The sequence below is a fragment of the Geotrypetes seraphini genome, chromosome 7, assembly GCF_902459505.1.
Source record: "Geotrypetes seraphini chromosome 7, aGeoSer1.1, whole genome shotgun sequence".
In the NCBI taxonomy this organism is placed as follows: domain Eukaryota; kingdom Metazoa; phylum Chordata; class Amphibia; order Gymnophiona; family Dermophiidae; genus Geotrypetes; species Geotrypetes seraphini.
The window spans coordinates 83064372-83084421 of record NC_047090.1 but is presented as its reverse complement, the minus strand read 5'-3'; the positions used below and the strand labels follow the sequence as shown (position 1 = coordinate 83084421).

General features: G+C 41.5%; 1 protein-coding gene across 4 annotated transcripts in view; it reads left to right on the top strand.

The window, feature by feature from the left end:
• Positions 1-20050, top strand: part of STRN3 (striatin 3) — a 317039-nt gene that overhangs the window by 85243 nt on the left and 211746 nt on the right. For 3 of the 4 annotated variants that reach the window (XM_033950965.1, XM_033950962.1, XM_033950964.1), the window contains one exon: positions 1255-1336. In XM_033950965.1, the coding sequence (XP_033806856.1) occupies positions 1255-1336 (82 nt within the window). The remainder of the gene's footprint in view (positions 1-1254; positions 1337-20050) is intronic. The other variant, XM_033950963.1, reaches the window with a different exon arrangement.

Genomic DNA, 20050 nt, shown 5'->3' with positions numbered 1-20050 from the left:
AAAATTATTTTTTCTACCTTTTGTTGTTTCATGCAGAATCTCTCCCTCCTTCCCCACCACCCCAGGGTCCACCATCTCTCCATTTCTCTTCCCAACTACCCTCCTATCCAGTATCTCTATTCGCCCCTCCACACCATCCCTTGTGTATTGCTTCTCTCTCTTTCTGTTCCTTCCCTCCATCCCATTGCCCACCATCTCTCTCCCTCTCCTCTGTTTTATTTCTTACCCACCCCACCCTCCACTCAGTCCCGCATATACACATCTGGACCCCTCCTCTCCCTCCGGGTACTTCTACACCAGGGCCCGTCCCCGTCCCGAAGGCCTGCATGTTAGCCTACTGTCCCTACTCTCCCTCCATCCCGGCTTCCTGGTTTCCTCTGGCCCGCCGACACAAACCACTGCTGTTGCTCTTCACTCACGTCTGCCTTTGCCTGGTCTCCTCTTCAAAGCAACCTGCTGAGATCTTCACCCAGCTGTAGCGAACCTTGCAGGCTGCTGTTGACTTCGGTAGCACTTTCCCTCTGACGCGATCCCTTATGTCAGAGGAGGGGCGGGACCGTGGCAGAGGGAACGTGCTACCGAGGTCAACAGCAGCTTGCGAGGTTCGCTACAGCCAGCGATCCTCAGCAGGCTGCTTTGAAGAGGAGACCAGGTGAAGGCAAACGTGAGTGAAGAGCAGCGGAAGCACTTTGTGCCGGCGGGCCAGATTTAGTATAAAATTTAAAATGTCTGGTGAACCAATTTTTAACACACCTGCGGGCCAGAGTTTGACATGTCTGATCTAATGCATTCATGGGGTGCAAAGATCTATAGAGTCTCACTTTCTAATGTGGAAAGGGGGGGTGCGATTCAACCCACCCTGTCTGGACTGGTCTAACAAGACCAAGGAAAGAAGATGAACAAACTGGTTTTAATAAATTTCAACTTCTGACCTAGGGAGTGGGCAGCATATCAACGTATCAGACTTGCTCTGTGCCACAGCTCACTCCCTCTAGTAGGTTGGTTAAAAACTGCTATCCTATGTAGCTAGACATTTTGCACAGAGGGTCACATCAGTCCTAATAAAATCAGATCCTTTAAAGCAAATTGGTGTAGTACACTGATCATAGTCATGCACTCTGTAATTTATAAATTATTTCCTGGCAATGCCATAAATAAGTAAAGATCTAGCACGCTCAATAAAATACATTCTGCTTCAACTGTGTTATATTTAATATGACTTGTATTTTAATTTATTTCTTGCTTGCCTTTCAGAAGAAACCAAAGAAATAGATGTTCCTACTGTACCTCAGAATAGTCAACTGACTTGGAAACAAGGTCGCCAGTTGTTAAGACAGTGAGTAATATAATTGGTAACACTTTTATTCCTGAATCATCTTTGTAGTGGATTAGCACTTCCATACTGCTGTTTTTATTTATAGTGGATTCCAATTAATTGAGACATATCAGGACTTGAATAATTTGTCCCAATTAAGCCGTGCGTCAACAAAATGAAGCTGAAATATAACGAGTACAGTACAAGCTTAAGATGAAAAAAAATTCTCCCTTTATTCAGAAGAAAAAATATAAAGGAGCTAAAACAAAAATCTCAAATCACATTAAAATGTTCCTTAAATATTATTACTATTGAAGGAATTGATTGTGTATACCCTGACATGCATTTTTCGTTAACTGCAACTGAAAAAAATAGGCACAGGTTTCTAGAGTAGATAAAGGACTGCCTTCCTGCATGAAATAGTCATAATCCAGAAATAAAATTTCAAGCATTATGAGTTGACACTTTTTCCTGCTTGGTAACGATCATTCTCTTTAGTTTCCTGTTCACTTTATGTTTGGCCACAATTTGTTCAACAATTTCATCCTCATAACCTTCGTTTTCAGTATCACTTTGAAGATTATTGTAAATGCATGAAAACTACTGTATAATCTTGTATGTCCAATTCACTCCATTGTGAATGTTTAGATAAAAATCTAAATAAATAAACTGTAATAATTTCCTAAGCAACAGTAATACAGGTCATCGCTTACTTTGAACCAGACAGTGATGTGTGTTTGTAGTTTAGGGAACTGTCCGGAGTGGCAAAGTAAAATAAACCTGTCTCATCAACATTTTAGATGTCATTCGTGCAAAAATCTGAAGCGGATTTGGAAGTTGTTTGGATTTCCATTGTTCAGCACTTCAAGAGTCAATATTGTCTTTTTCGCAATGTGTCTAACTGAACTTTATCCCAAACCTGCATTTCCATCAAGGCAGCTATCCATCTGTTGCTTTGAAATAGTTATGATCCAGTTTTCTAACAGTGCTGTATGTTTCCGATTCTGTTTTGTGTTAGACCTACTACTAGGTTTCAAATTGCTATTTCCAAATTTACCTCATTGATTATACTTATGCTTACTACATTTTTGGTTATTTTCCTATTGTTATGCTGTTTAAAAAAAACCCTAAGTTTTATGTTAAACTGTACCTGCTGTACATCGCCTTGGGTGAATCTCTTTATAAAGGTGGTTAATAAATCCCAATAAATAAATATTGGTTCTCTTACACGCATACCGTGTCCAGTTACAATTAAGAAGCACTGACCAAGGGCACCTTCAACATTTGGAGCCTCCTTCTAATTTTGGGAAGTTCCCTGTTATCCTTTGTGTAATGTCCATTCATTTCTCAAGTTCTCTTTCTGCTGTATAACACGTGCTATTATAGATTTCAGCACTCCAGCTATCTCTGCCAGTTAGTAATAAGTTAGACAGCTGGTTTTTAAATTGTTCCAGCAAGCCAATTTTTTTTTTTTGATGAGTGTTAAATCTCTCCTAGGCATTTTAAATGCACATGCCAAACATCACATTCCACACCCTGCAAGTAGCATGTGTACACAAATATAGTTTGTTGCCAGGTTCCATTTATACTTAATAAATAAGTGACATGTCAGTTATATGGTGATCAGTGCATTCATTCATTGTGGATATTGCTGGCCCAAATAACTGGCATGATGGCCAAAATAAACAAAACTTAGTTAAATTATGCCTACTGTGTATCTATATTGTTGTATATAGCTCGGTCTTCTATCCTACACCAAAAAAACCCAAACCTCTCACCCTCTCTGCATTTCAAAGTATCTCTGGTTTTTCACATTGCTAACTCTTGCTGAAGTTTCCTAACTTGGCTACTGAACTGTGAATAAGTTCTGCAAAGTTTATTTTCCATTGCCAGTCCTAGGTAAAAAAAATACCTTTAGTCTTATACAGTAGCTGGTTTAAATTGCAGTTAGAGATTCAATAAATATTGCATAAGAACATAAGAATTGCTACTGCTTGGTCGGACCAGTGGTCCATCGTGCCCAGCAGTCCGCTCACACGGTGGCCCTTAGGTCAAAGACCAGTGCCCTAACTGAATCTAGCCTTACTGCATACGTTCTGGTTCATCAGGAACTTGTCTAACTTTGTCTAATCCCTGGAGGGTGTTTTCCCCTATAACAGCCTCCGGAAGAGTGGTCCAGTTTTCTACCACTCTCTGGGTGAAGAAGAACCTCCTTACATTTGTATGGAATCTATCCCCTTTTAACTTTTAGAGAGTACCCTCTCGTTCTCTCTACCTTGGAGAGGGTGAACAACCTGTCTTTATCTACTAAGTCTATTCCCTTCATTATCTTGACTTTTTTGATCATGTCCCCTCTCAGTCTCCTCATTTCAAGGGAGAAGAGGTCCAGTTTCTCTAATCTCTCACTCCAACTCCTCCAGCCCCTTAACCATTTTAGTCACTCTTCTCTGTGTCCTCCTTCATGTACGGCGACCAGTGATGGTAGCAAGCACAGGGGGTGGGACTATGTCTCACAGTGATTCAGCCAAGTACCACTATTAAAAATGTGTTACCCCATTTAGTTGAAATATCTGTAGTGAGATGCTTCTTGTAGCCATCTTCCAGTCTCTGACATCAGTCTGAAGAAAGTTTGGCCCACTCCTCAATGCAGAATTCTTTCAGCTGTGAGATGTTTGAGGGGGTTTCTTGCATGTGCAGCCTGTTTCAAATCACCCCACAGCATCTCAATGGGATTAAGATCAGGGCTTTGACTAGGCCACTCCAGAACTCTCCATTTCTTAGTTTTTAGCCAGCCCTTGGTAGATTTACTGGTATGTTTTGGGTCATTGTCATGTTGTAGGGTCTAGTTCCGTTTCAGCTTTAATTTTCTTACAGATGGTCTCATTTTTCTCTGATGCACGGTAAAATTCATGGTGGATTCTATGATGGTGAACTGGCCAGGTCCTGCTGCAGCAAAGCATCCCTAAATCATGACACTTCCACCTCCATTCTTCACAGTTGGTATGAGGTTCTTTTCCTGGAATGCTGTATTTGGTGTACACCAAACATGTCTTCTTTTCTGGTGTCAAAATAATTCCATTTTAGACTCATCTGTCCATAGAACACTATTGAGAAAGTCCTGGAGTTTGACTATGTTCTCTCTTACAAACTTCAGTCTGGCCTTGATGTTTCTCTTAGAAAGCAAATGTTTCCTCCTTTCACACCTCCCATGCAAGTTAAATTTGTGAAGTCTCTTTCTGATTGTAGAGGCATGCACTTTCACATCAAAGGTAGCAAGAGCCTGCTGTAGTTCCTGTGATTTTAGGGTTTTTGGAGACTTCTTTTAGCATCTTGAGGTGTGCTCTAGGTGTCAACTTGCTTGGACGGCCAGACCTGGGCATTTTGGCAGTTGTTTGGAAAGTCCTCTACTTGTACACTATTATCCAGACTGTGGAATGACTAATGTCATAAGAACATAAGAATTGCCACTGCTGGGTCAGACCAGTGGTCCATCTTGCCCAGCAGTCTGCTCACGCGGCAGACCTTAGGTCAAAGACCAGTGCTCTAAATGAGTCCAGCCTCACCTGTGTACGTTCCAGTTTAGCAGGAACTTGTCCAACTTTGTCTTGAATCCCTGGAGGGTGTTTTCCCCTATAACGGACTCCAGAAGAGCATTCCAGTTGTCTACCACTCTCTGGGTGAAGAAGAACTTCCTTACGTTTGTATGGAATCTATCCCCTTTCAGCTTTAGGGAGTGCCCTCTCGTTCTTCCTACCTTGGAGAGGGTGAACAATCTGTCTTTAACTACTAAGTCTATTCCCTTCAGTATCTTGAATGTTTCGATCATGTCCCCCTCTCAGTCTCCTCTTTTCAAAGGAGAAGAGGCCAAGTTTCTCCAATCTCTCACTGTACGGCATCTCCTCCAGCCGTTTAACCATTTTAGTCGCTCTTCTCTGGACCCTTTCGAGTAGTACCATGTCCTTCTTCATGGCCAGTGCTGGACGCAGTACTCCAGGTGAGGGCGCCCCATGGCCTGCAAACCGTGCCGAGCTCCACAACTATGGAGTTGGTGCAGTATACAAACCCAAGGTTTAGTTTAGTTTAGTTTAGTTTAGCAGCATGATAACTTTCTCCGATCTGTTCATGATCCCCTTCTTTATCATTCTTAGCATTCTGTTCGCCCTTTTCGCTGCCACCACACATTGCACAGACGGCTTCATCAACTTGTCAATCAGAACTCCGAAGTCTCTTTCCTGTGAGGTCTCTCCAAATACCGCCCCGGATATCCTGTATTCATGCATGAGATTTTTGTTACACTTTTCCACGTCGATGCCCATTTCTCGAGCTTGATTATGTCACGTTGCAGATCTTCGCAATCCCTTTGTGTCTTCACTACTCTTAATAACTTCATATCGTCCGCAAATTTAATCACCTCACTCGTCGTACCAATTTCCAGATCATAAAGATGTTGAAGAGCACGGGTCCAAGCACCGAGCCCTCAGTCTTCCATTTATACTTAATAAATAAGTGACATGTCAATTATATGGTGATCAGTGCATTCATTCATTGTGGATATTGCTGGCCCAAATAACTGGCATGATGGCCAAAATAAGCAAAACTTAGTTAAATTACTGGTGACGCTTTTCCAGTCTGAGTATTGTCCATTTACCCCACTCTCTGTTTCCCATGCTCCAGCCAGTTTTTAATCCACGTGAGTATTTCACCCTCAATTTCATGGCTTGCAATTTTCTGAAGTAGTCATTTATGTGGAACCTTGTCAAACACCTTCTGAAAATCCAGATATACAATGTCGACCGGGGTGCCCTTGTTTATCTGTCTGTTTACTCCCTCAAAGAAGTGCAGCAAGTTCGTCAAACAAGATCTGCCTTTGCTGAAACCGTGCTTACTGGTTCTCATCAGCCCGTGTTCATCAAGGTGATCAATGATGCGATCCTTTATCAGCGCCTCTACCATCTTTCCTGGTACCGAGGTCAGACTCACCGGTCTGTAGTTTCCTGGATCTCTCCTCGAATCTTTCTTGAAGATCGACATAACATTCGCCACTTTCCAGTCTTCTGGAATCTTTCCTGATTTGATTGACAGATTGGCTTTCAGTTTCTTGTTGACCCTCGGATGGATGCCATCCGGTCCCAGGGATTTATCACTCTTAAGCCTATCAATCTGCCTACATACCTCCTCCAGACTGACCGTCAACCCTGCCAGTTTCCCGTCTTCATTTCCAGCATATAGCCTTATGGGTTCCGGTATGCTGTGTATATCCTCTTCGGTAAATACAGATGCTAAAAATGTGTTCAGTTTGTCGGTGATTGCTTTGTCCTTCTTTAGCACTCCCTTTATTTCATGGTCATCCAACAGTCCCACCGCTTCCTTTGCAGGTCGTTTCCTGCGTAGAAAACGGTGGGACCGTTGGTTGACGATGTCAAATTCTTTTGAGATCTTTTTAAATCTCTTACCCAGACTTATAAGCTGCTACAATCTTCTTTCTGATGTCCTCAGACAGCTCTTTTGATCTCACCATGGTGTTCACTCTCACCGCAGCAGTCATGAGCACACCAAACTAAATGTCTGAGGTTTTAAGTAGGGTAAACCTCCTTCAAAATTCTGAGTAACTATGTTCTTATCATGTGCACCTCCTATTAGTGACTGAAACTTGGCTCAAAGACAATGATGGGGCTACCCTGTGTGCATTATGCCCTCAAGGTTACCAAGCACTGGCATGCTCCCTCCCCATATAAAGAGGGGGTGGGGTGGCAGCCATCACAAAATACAAATTAAACCCAAGACATATACACTCCATCTCACTAGAAGGCCTGGACGGCCTCATTTTCTCAATAGTCCACGACCAGAAAACCATATTCATATTAATCTACAGAGCCCCCTCCTCCCCAGTGTCTGCACTTGACAAACTAATAATTATTATAAGCAACCTCTCAGTCAACCACAAACAAATTATCATCGTAGGAGACTTTAACTTTGCGGAATACCCAGAAATCACCAGTACACCAAGGGAATTCACAGAGATGCTGTCTGATCTCGGTTTTATCCAACAAGTCCATCCCCCACTCACTCTTCTGGGAGCACTTTAGACCTGATCTTCATCTCTAAAGGCTCGCTACTCGACAACAAATCAACCCTGCTAACAAACACTCAAGTCCCCTGGACTGACTACCAGGTAATCTCGTTCAACCAACACGTTAAGACCAAAGGGCCCATAGAAGATCCAGCTTCACTAAAAACAACCACACTCGACCCAAAGTCGGTCAACCTTCACGACTTATCCATTGGCATCTCCAAAATGGACCCACGACCAACTCACTAGAGGAAAAAGCACAGGCATGTCATTCTGGCATAAAGTCACTGCATGAGAAATTAGCAAGACTCAAAAAAGTCAAAACAAACACAAGATCCTTCTCATCACCCTGGTTCACAGAAAGCCTGAGAGAACAGAAAAGGAAAGTCAGGAAAGCAGAAATAACCTGGTGCAAAACACACAGCCCGAGGTCAAATCCACCTGGAAAAGCCTCTTGAAAGAATACAAGCTAGCGACACTCGATACAAAAAAGGCATATTTCACAAACCTAATATCCAAAATCCCAAACAGATGAAAGGCCATTGTCTCACTGTCGAAAAACTTGTTCACCTCCTCCCAAGGATCACACTACATCCAAAAATCAAACTTAGACAGTGAATCCCTCTCAAATTTCTTCCACGACAAGATATCAAAGATACGAGAATCCTTAGACTTAGAAGCCAAAACTCTGCCAAGCATCCCCAAAACTATACAAAACAACAACCTATACAAGATAGAAACTCTCAACAGCTTCATAGTAACATAATAGATGACAGCAGATAAAGACCCGAATGGTCCATCCAGTCTGCCCAACCTGATTCAATATAAATTTTTTAAATTTTTTTTCTTAGCTATTTCTGGGCAAGAATTCAAAGCTCTACCCGGTACTGTGCTTGGGTTCCAACTGCCGAAATCTCCGTTAAAACCTACTCCAGCCCATCTACACCTTCCCAGCCACTGAAGCCCTCCCCAGTCCATCCCCCACCAAATGGCCATACACAGACACAGACCGTGCAAGTCTGCCCAGTACTGGCCTTAGTTCAATATTTAATATTATTTTCTGATTCTAGATCCTCTGTGTTCATTCCACGCTTCTTTGAACTCAGTCAGTTTTACTCTCCCCCTCCTCTCTCTGGAGCGCATTCCAGGCATCCACCACCCTCTCCGTAAAGTAGAATTTCCTAACATTGCCTTTGAATCTACCACCCCTCAACCTCAAATTATATCCTCTGGTTTTACCATTTTCCTTTCTCTGGAAAAGATTTTGTTCTACGTTAATACCCTTCAAGTATTTGAATGTCTAAATCATATCTCCCCTGTCTCTCCTTTCCTTTAGGGTATACATATTCAGGGCTTCCAGTCTCTCCTCATACATCTTCTGGCGCAATCTCCCATCATTTTCATTGCTCTCCTCTGGACCACTTCAAGTCTTCTTACGTCCTTCGCCAGATACAGTCTCCAAAACTGAACACAATACTCCAAGTGGAGCCTTACCAATGAGCTGTACAGGGACATCAACACCTTCTTCCTTCTACTGGCTACGCCTCTCTTTATGCAGTCACTGCCTTGTCACACTGTTTTTTCGCCTTTAGATCTTCGGACACTATCACCCCAAGGTCCCTCTCCCTGTCCGTGCATATCAGCTTCTCACCTCCCAGCATATATGGTTCCTTCCGATTATTAATCCCCAAATGCATTACTCTGCATTTCTTTGCATTGAATTTTAGTTGCCAGGCATTAGACCAAATTCCTCTAACTTTTGCAGATCCTTTTTCATATTTTCCACTCCCTCTTCGGTGTCTACTCTGTTACAAATCTTGGTATCATCTGCAAAAAGGCACACTTTTCCTTCTAACCCTTCAGCAATGTCACTCACAAACATATTGAACAGGATCGGCCCCAGCACTGAACCCTGAGGGACTCCACTACTCAACCTTTCCTTCCTCCGAGCGACTTCCATTAACCATCACCCTCTGGCGTCTGTCCAACAGCCAGTTTCTAACCCAGTTCACCACTTTGGGTCCTAACTTCAGCCCTTCAAGTTTGTTCAATAGCCTCTTATGAGGAACTGTATCAAAGGCTTTGCTGAAATCTAAGTAAATTACATCTAGCATATGTCCTTGATCCAGCTCCCTGGTCACCCAATCAGAAAATTCAATCAGGTTCGTTTGGCACGATTTACCTTTTGTAAAGCCATGTTGCCTCGGATCCTGTAACCCATTAGATTCAAGGAAGTACACTATCCTTTCTTTCAGCAAAACTTCCATTATTTTTCCAACAACTGAAGTGAGGCTCACCGGACTGTAGTTTCCTGCTTCATCCCTGTGACCACTTTTGTGAATAGGGACCACATCCGCTGTCCTCCAATCCCCAGGAACCACTCCCGTCTCCAGAGATTTGTTGAACAAGTCTTTAATAAGACTCGCCAGAACCTCTCTGAGCTCCCATAGTATCCTGGGATGGATCCCATCTGGTCCCATTGCTTTGTCCACCTTCAGTTTTTCAAGTTGCTCATAAACACTCTCCTCCGTGAACGGCGCAGAATCCACTCCATTTTCTCATGTAACTTTGCCAGACAATCTTGGTCCTTCTCCAGGATTTTCTTCTGTGTACACAGAACAGAAGTATTTGTTTAGCACACTTGCTTTTTCCTCATCACTCTCCACATAACAGTTCCCAGCATCCTTTAGTTTAGCAATTCCATTTTTCATCTTTCTCCTTTCACTAATATATCTGAAAAAATTTTTGTCTCCCTTTTTTACATTTTTAGCCATTTGTTCTTCCGCCTGTGCTTTCGCCAGACGTATCTCTCTTGGCTTCTTTCAATTTCACCCTGTAGTCCTTTTTGCACTCCTCTTCTTGGGTTTTTTATATTTCACGAATGCCAACTCTTTCGCCTTTATTTTCTCTGCCATTAGTTTGGAGAACCATATTGGCTTCCTTTTTCTCTTGTTTTTATTGATTCAAACCAGTTTATTGATTCAAACCAGTTTCCATTGATGACCTAAAAAGTACAATAGTCTCCTTACACCCCACAATCTCAGTCCTGGACCCATTCCCATCCACTACACTTCTAATTACAAAACGAATCCTTCCTTAACTCTATCTTACCTCTGATTAACGATTCCCTACAATCAGGCATAATACCACAGAGCTGGAAATCCGCTGTAGTAAGACTACTCAAAAAAAAAAACCACCATGGACCCGGACAATCCAAGCAGCTATAGACCAGTCTCAAATCTCTCATTTGTCTCAAAAATGCTAGAAAAGATAGTACTCGCACAACTATGAGATTTCATGGAAACAAACACCACCCTCTCCAACTTCCAATCAGGATTCAGGAAGCACCACATCACAGAAACAGTGCTTCTAGACATCGTAGATGACTGCTGGAAAATCCTACTAGATCTGAGCGCAGCCTTCGATACTATCAATCAGTCACTCCTCCTATCCAGACTACACTCGATTGGAATCCATGATGTCGCACTGGCATGGTTCTCCTCCTTCTTGAACGAAAGGTCTCAGAAAGTACTACTGGAATCCTCCTTATCAGAACCAAAACCTCTCTGCTACGGAGTGCCCCAGGGTACATTACTATCCCCACTTCTCTTCAATCTATATGTCAAACCAGTACTCGATATCGCAGAAAAATACCAAATCAAAATCCACTCTTATGCAGGCGACATACAGCTTTACCTCTCCCTAGGTCAACACTGAGATGCACAAATAAAAAAAACTTCACAGCTGCCTAACAGAAATAAAAAAACTGGATGACTGCAAATAAACTTCAGCTCAATGCATCAAAAACAGAACTTCTCTGGATTCACAAGGTCACTTGTGCCTACCCCTGCCCATTTCTTTCTTGGGGAAATGACACCCTCATAGCCAAACACAACGTCCACAGCCTAGGAGTGATTCTTGATTCAAACTTGTCGCTCTCAGACCATGTATCAAATAGTGTCTTCATCCTTCTATTACCTCCACCAACTAAAGTGCATCTGTGCCTATTTTTCAGAAAGCAATTTTGCTCAACTACTATACGCGTTTGTATTATCCCACCTAGATTACAGCAACGCTCTACTAGTGGGCCTACCAGCAAAAACACTCTCCCATCTCCAAGGGGTGCAAAACGCCGCAATCCGACTCCTAAAATACCTGGGCTTCTGTGACCACGTCACCCCTGCACTAACTTCCATGCACTGGCAGCCTATCCAAAAATGATGCGCCTTCAAAGCCTTGGTGTCAGCCTTCAAGACTTTCCACAAGATGACACCAAACTACATAGCATCAAAATTACAAATTTATGGCCCCAACTGATCACTGAGATCTCAAACTAAAAAACGTCTGATCCTGCCACCTGGTCACTCACTCACGTCTGAGACAGCCCGACGACGCTCTTATTCTCATTACATACCCAGATTATGGTACATTATTTCCCCATTCATTAGATCATTAGACAGTCTTTGGAACTTCAGGAAAGCCGTGAAAACCTTCCTCATTACAAACTCATCTCCTTAACAACCCGCATCTACACCCAGGACGGATGGATCTCAAAGGCACAGCCTAATATACCAAACAACATCTCTAAACTCGCAGGCCACCGCAAATATAACCTGAATTGCTACCACATTCTCCGACAACAAAGATACACCCATCTGCTAGAAAAGCTACGTTACCTCCATGTTATATCTACACTGTAAACGCTGCAATTTAATCCACCCTATGCCTACTAAGTCTGTATTTTTAAGTCTGTATGTTATGTCTTCACTGTAAATGCTGTAATCTAAACTCCCTTGTCTATACTGTAAATGCTGTAAAGTCTGTATTTCTCACTAAAGTTTGTCCTACTGAGCAGCCAGGTTTGCTCATAGGTGGGTAAAGTGTACATGAATGATGGCACATGATGCAAAAGGTTCCAGAAAAATTATTGGGTTTATTTATTTCCATAACAATTATCAAAAGATTATTTGCGTCATCGGTGGGAGTCTTTACAGACGCCAAACGCTGACATTTCTGACAAAGAATCCCCATCGATAATTCGTTGCTCACCAATATATATTTTCTGTCCAGTCTGACATCATCCCTTGTCAGCCAATTGGCTAACAGAGGCTGTCCTTAGGTTTAAACAAAGAAATTCTTTTTGATACTGAAAAAGTTTCACAAATCATATTTTTGTTTACATTACTTTCTAAATATGCCTAAAACCATTATAACATACCAAATACCCTTTTTGTCATTCTCAAAACTTAAATCAGACAGTTCGTCTGTGTTAAAGCCAGCCTGCTGATAAGTTTGTGTCCATGTATTAAAAATGAAGCAGGAAAAAACCTACTCCCTCCTTTCTCCTATGATGGAGGTCAAACCAGCTGATCCTTCCTGTTCTGAGTTTCTCAAAGACTGGTACAGTGTTTCTGGCTCTAACTCTTTCCAGATGTTGCCTCTTAGGATTTCTCCTTAAAGTTTCTTCAGGTTTAAAATATATAAAATATTTAAAATTAAATACAAATCTTTCTCTCACATATCATTCATACCACATATCACACACATATCACTCGTGGGATCCCACACACACACCCAACACGTATATTGCATTCATACGATACATATAACTATCTGTATTCAAAAAATATGAAACCCTATATCTTCCACAAGCCAGACTGAGAGGTCTGGTATTAATTAGAACCACGAGGCTCAAGGCGGGAAGACTCAGAGAGAACAAAGAACAGACAGAAAATCAAGATGGAGTCATTAAAACAAAATGGAGTTTTTAATACAAGATGGAGTTATTAATTCCTCTAGAAGTATGTTACGCATTACCTGATTTTCTCTATGGTCTAGGTTAATAGCAAAGTACATACAGAGAATATTATTATGCTTTTCCTTAATATTAATCTGTAGTGTGTTTTTCTGGCCTTGGCTACATCCATATTCAGATTTTTATTCATCAACTTTTTCGTACATTTCATATGTACTTCTAACTAGTTTATCCAGAACCATACGAAAAGCCGGCATTTTTGTAGAAAAAAATCCACATTATACTCCACAAACACTTCTTGCACACTATCCATGCCATTGTTGCTTTATAGCGCCCCCTACCAGCCAGCGAGCGCCACTCCACATTACCCATGCTATAAATGTACTCTTGTAACTTGTTCTGGGCTCCTTTGGGAAGACGGGCTAAATAAATGACTAAATAAATAAATGTGATACACCTGTGAGCCACTTTAAGTGGGAGGATATGTGGGGGGTGTCCTAATTTATTCCTCAGTTAGAATACACATTTTTGTAGATATCTTTTTGTTTCATGTGTAAATCAAAGAAAAGTTTTGCTGTTTACCTGCAATTACATCACTTTCTTTTCTAGAGATAAATATAAAAAAGATTTGACATCGAAATGTGAACATATATTAAGAAAGATTTGAATATTTCATGGAGTGTCCTAATTTTTTCACATGATTGTATATAGACAGCCCAGTAATCATTAACTATACTCCTCAATCACATACAGGTAATCATAACTTATTAATCCTTTCATAGTATACTTATCCATACCCATTCCAATCAATCAAGATGACTTTTATTCAGTGTAATAATTGTGGTGCGTTAGTTCCAAGGTATACCATCTGGATACTTAGGTCTTACCCTTTCTGTCTTTAGCTTTCTATTATAAAAGAGGAGTTTAGCAGACTTGAGCATGGATTGGATATGATTAAAACAGCTTCCATCACTACTCAGAATCATACCAATTTACCACTATTGTCTCAAAGAATAAAACAATCCAGGAATAGATGGGTTATAATAGGCATAGAAGCATTCAACCTTATAATTTTTACCCCTACATAATTTTTTTTCTGCATTAGTGCATTGTGAAGCTTCAGAAAAAGAATTGAGGTGGAACCATAACCAATTAAGTTTAGCTCAAGAGAAAAGACACTCTCCGAAAGCACTGATAAGCTCAAACCAGAAAATTGTTGCTGCTAGAGGATTCCATTATTTGAGGTATTAATTTTGGAACACATTTCAAGGGGCCCAACAAAATGAAATGCTTTTGAGAATTCTCAGCTCCCAGGAGTAAGAGGTAAATACAAACTATAACACCAGTCTGCATTTTAAAACTTTTACTCAGATGATTTCTTGTTAAAAGTAGCTTAATGTTCTTGAATGTCTCTCTCATTTGAACTGAATGGGCCACAGGAATGGACCCATACACATTCCCATTATGCAGTAACACGCCTATGAGGCTCCTCTTTGATGAGTCTATAAAAAGTCTCCACTGAGTAGGATCATGTTTAGTGTCATAGAAGTTCATTAACTCGTTTATGTTATTGCAGTAAACCAAGGAATCGTTCTGTGAGAATAAAGAAACTAGTTCTTTTTCTCTGTGCCTGTACCATGAGTAATGTGTTCTGGTTCCAGAAGATTCTTACTTTTAAGACGGGAGCCAAGTAGTTCTGCAGATCCCTTAGGCAAATTCAAATCACGTACTAGATCATTAAGTGCACTCTGAGAGAACCGTTGTGGAGTAAAGTCATATTCAGGCTGGTGGACATCATCAGTATCGTCTTTGGTGATTGCGTCAAGTTCACTTACAACATAATCTTCTGCCAGGTTCTCTAAAACAGCTGGACGAATAGGAGCGTGCAGGTCTTCTCCATATGGAACTGGCCTAATGGCTGAAGGAATGCTTGGCTACACAATTTAGTTCTTATTTTTTGAATTGCACCCCTGAACATTAACTAAACAGAAGTAACAGTCATTAAGGTTGTCTTTTGACTCCCTCCACACCATAGGAATTGCAAATGGCATACACATTTTCATTCCTTTTGTCCACAATCTTAATCTCTCAACACAATAGCGGCAAACTTTCTTTGGCGCCCATGCCTTATCCTGGTCACCAAGTTTCACTTTAAAATAAGCATAGTAAGCTTTTTACACAAAGCCTATTATATCCATTCTTTGCTTAAGCACTGTATAATTTCCTCAAATGTAACAGAAACATTTGGATTATTCATACAATTGCATGTAGACATTATAGTACCTGCAATTACAATAGAGAAATAAAATGAGAACAGCACTGATAATGCAAGCGTCTGAAATAAACAACACTTCCAAGGTCACACAATAACAACTAGCAGCAACAGTTGGGCCAGCCTAAAGGCGTTCAAGTCTGTATTGAGAAATTTCCCTCCAACAATACTCATTACCTACTAGCACAGCAATAAATCTTTGAAGTAAAATTGTGAAAAAAAAACTATGTGATAGAAGAAAACTAAGAACAGTTCTAGAATCAGCATAAAAAAGTGAGGTAATGTCACATATTAGTTTTCAGTCATCCAAAATCATGCAGACTAGTGTAATCGGAGAAGAGATGTGGAGGGGCATAATCAAAAGATATGTCTAAGTCCATTTTGTCAATACAACCTAACCACTGACTATATAAATTTTCTAATCTTCTTTCTAGTCAATCAACACATATATATCAATGAGAAGATCTTGTAAAAGCTTGTAGCAATAATTTATCTCAATGTACTCACAGACCTCAGTGATACCATCTGTATGCCACTAAACTTTAGATCATACAGACATAGTTGGTATCCCTAATCGTCATAGGTCATGTTATTTTATTTATTTTGCAGTACGGTTTAAATTATTTTCAATAAATATATTTTAGTAATAAATTACTCATCTTATCTCCTGCTACGCGGGTGGGGGTACGCACTCCGACGTAGTCTACGTTTCGCCCATACGGGCTTTATCAAGGAAATCCCCCTGCAACATGAAATAAATATATATTAAAGAGATTAGTAGAATTCTATCTAGATTCTAAGATTAAAGTTAAATACTCATTCGAAAACAGTTAGTAAATACCTCAGTATTAGCAGTTCATGCTCCCCGCGTTGTAAGTTTAAATCGGGAAACATGGCCGCGGCGTTTTGGCATTTAAATAGCCCAACCCCTTTCATCCGGGGCATTGATTTAGCTGAAACGTAATGACCTCACAAAAAACGTGAGAGAATCCCCTTACGTTTTACCGGCCTATACTATCGTCGTCCATTCTATGTCGGCATTCAGACCCATAGGAATCACTGTATTCAAATGAAATCCACTTTTGTTCCATATAATTTAGTTTTTCTTTAAGATCGCCGCCCTCCCACCCTACATGAACCTGATCAATGACACGCCATTTAAGGTCCGTGATATTATGTTTCTTCTCCCTCCAATGTTGGACATGGGGGGCTTCCATATTCCCAGTATTAATTCTAGATTTATGTTCAGTTAATACTGGGAATATGGAAGCCCCCCTTGTCCAACATTGGAGGGAGAAGAAACATAAGATCATGGACCTTAAATGACGTGTCATTGATCAGGTTCATGTAGGGTGGGAGGGCGGCGATCTTAAAGAAAAACTAAATTATATGGAACAAAAGTGGATTTTTCATTTGAATACAGTGATTCCTATGGGTCTGAATGCCGACATAGAATGGATGACGATAGTATAGGCCGGTAAAACGTAAGGGGATTCTCTCACGTTTTTTGTGAGGTCATTACGTTTCAGCTAAATCAATGCCCCGGATGAAAGGGGTTGGGCTATTTAAATGCCAAAACGCCGCGGCCATGTTTCCCGATTTAAACTTACAACGCGGGGAGCATGAACTGCTAATACTGAGGTATTTACTAACTGTTTTCGAATGAGTATTTAACTTTAATCTTAGAATCTAGATAGAATTCTACTAATCTCTTTAATATATATTTATTTCATGTTGCAGGGGGATTTCCTTGATAAAGCCCGTATGGGCGAAACGTAGACTAAGTCGGAGTGCGTACCCCCACCCGCGTAGCAGGAGATAAGATGAGTAATTTATTACTAAAATATATTTATTGAAAATAATTTAAAACGTACTGCAAAATAAATAAAATAACATGACCTATGACGATTAGGGATACCGACTATGTCTGTATGATCTAAAGTTTAGTGGCATACAGATGGTATCACTGAGGTCTGTGAGTACATTGAGATAAATTATTGCTACAAGCTTTTACAAGATCTTCTCATTGATATATATGTGTTAAGTCCATTTTGGGCATAAATTGCAAGTCACCCAAAGTCGGCAGTGTCTAAAGTCCATTCCCCAAAAATACGTCCAAATTTGGTTTGGTTTTTTTTTTTGAAAATTGTCTAATTATACATCCAGCCATTTGATTAGCCATACCGCTAAGTCTATCTTTATACCCCATTCTCATCCAAAAATTCATCCAAGTCAAAAACGCCTAGAACAAGGCTTTTTGGACGTGGGAGGGGCCAGCAAAGTGATGGACTGGAACCCAATCATTGCAACACAGTAGTGGGTGTCGGTGTCTCCAAGAATCTCATTAGAATTACTGCACGGGGACATCAGTTGCTGCTTCGAAGGGCTGCTGTTCTGGGCAAGAAAACTATTTTGAGTGTATGGCTGCAGCTGACTACACCTGCTTTGTGGGCCTGGCGCAACCGTCTCCATAGTTTAATGCTTATGGAGCAGTGTCACACTCACCTCTCTTTCAAACAGAAGAAGGCCTTCCTTTTGACTTGGGACGCATACATTCAGTCATTAACCCCCCCCCCCCCGGGCTAGGAGCTTAGTGCTGAATGCCTTTTAACCAGCCTTTCTCGGTGGTTTGTTCCTGCCTTTGTCCTGTTCCCCGAGGCCTTGTGGGCGAGAGAGAATGGTGTGTATTTTGGAGTGGATGGTTGAGTGCATGGTTTTTTGTTTTTTTGGGGGGGGAGGACTCTGGTGGGGGAGAGTTGGGAGAGGGGTCCGGTACTGGGAAGTCTGAGAAGCTTAAGAGTACAGCTTTCAGACGTCTTGTTATTGGTCCTTTTGCTTTGGCATAAAAAAAGAGGGGAAGTATCCTACAAAAAGGGGGGTTCTGGTTTGGGTTGGGTATGGGAGGGCAGGGTCGGATTAATGATTAGGACCAGTAGGCATGTGCCTAGGGCCCGAAATAGTCAGGGGGACCCGCTGAAGGACGACTTACCAATATGCCAATTTTTTTTTTTCAGACGGCAATGGGCCCCCACCCGACAACGACGACAACACCGGCCGCCCCCTCCCAGCATCAACAGACGGCAACGCGGCCTTCCGCTGGCATCAAAGGCAACGCGGCCAACGCAGCTCCAAGAAGGTCCCACGATGAATGCGTTTGCCGGTCCATTCCTCTCCTAGGTCACTTCTTCAGGCAGATGCAGTCATCGCGGGATCTTCATGGAGCTGAGCCGGCCGCATTGCCGTTGATGCCGGTGGAAGGCCGCGTTGCTGTCAGTCGATGCCGGGGGACGACGACGGATGGTCGGTGTTGTCGTTGGGTGGGGGGCCCGTTGCCATTGCTGGGGGGGGGGGGCGTTTCTGTTGCCGTGTGGAAAGGGTGGTAGAAGGAGAGAAAGGGAGCAGATGCAGATGGAATTGGTGTGCAGGGAAAGGGGGAAGACATAAGGAGGAAGGATACTGGATGCAATTGGTTTGGAGGGAAAGAAAGGGGGCAGATACTGATAGAATTAGTGTGCAGAGAAAGGGGGAAAACATAAGGGGGAAGGATACTGGATGGAATTGGGTTGGAGGGAAAGAAAGGGGGCTGATGCTGATGGAAGTGGGGGGAAGGGAGAGGAGAGGAGAGAGATGCCAGACCATTGGAGGAGAGACTGGAAGAAGATGGATGCCAGACCAATGGGGGTGAAGGGAAAGATGGAAGGGGGAGACATACAGTTTCTGGAAGTGGCACAGAAAAACAGAAGATGAGGCGAGCAGAAACCAGAGAAGACAAAGGTAGAAAAAAATTTTCTATTTATTTATTTTTTTGCTTTAGGGAACATGTATTTCTGTGGTGTTGCATTGTATGCAAAGTCCAGCTTCTTGGTTATTTTATTTAACTTTTGTCTACGTATTTCTATTTTTTCCTTCCTTTTACATTTTTTTAGTGCTTGCCATGTCTAAAAACCATACTACAGTTTTGTAAAAGGGGAGAAACTAGTTTGTGATTACATATTCCATACTAGGCAAAGGTGTTTTCTGTGATCTGTTTGTATGAAAGACATGGTTTTTTGTTAGCGTTGACTAGCCTTGTTTGGCGAAATGCATCAGGAATGGTTCTTGGGAGCACCTTGAATTAACCTGATTTGAATCTCCTTATTTTCTGCCAATCTTCTTTTGTTTCATGTTGGATTCTTTGGTGGACTGCTTGCCTTGTTGTTTTGTTGCAAGTTAACATACATGGAGTGGAACGTACTAGAGGAGTTACAGATTTGGTTGTTTATACATACATATGGGTTACAGTTGGTTGATATAGAGTGAGGCAGTTAGAGGCGTTGTAAACTTGGTTATTAATATAAACTTATATTTTGGATAGTATTACTGCTTTACAAATATTTGAACACTTTTATATATGCATGGAAAGGGTTCAGAGTTAAAGTCCTGAGTAAGTAGGTGGGAAGGAAGGGGGATTTATTCAGAGATGTTTGGGGGTTGCATAGAAGAGAAACTGTGCACTGCTATGCTAATCTTTCTTTGTTTTGAATTTAAAAAAAAAAAAAAAGAGAAATACAAGTGGAAATAAAGAAGTAAATAAGAAAACAGATAAATGAGGCAGGACATGGGCGGGGTAGGGGACGAGGCAGGGCCAGGGGGGCCCAG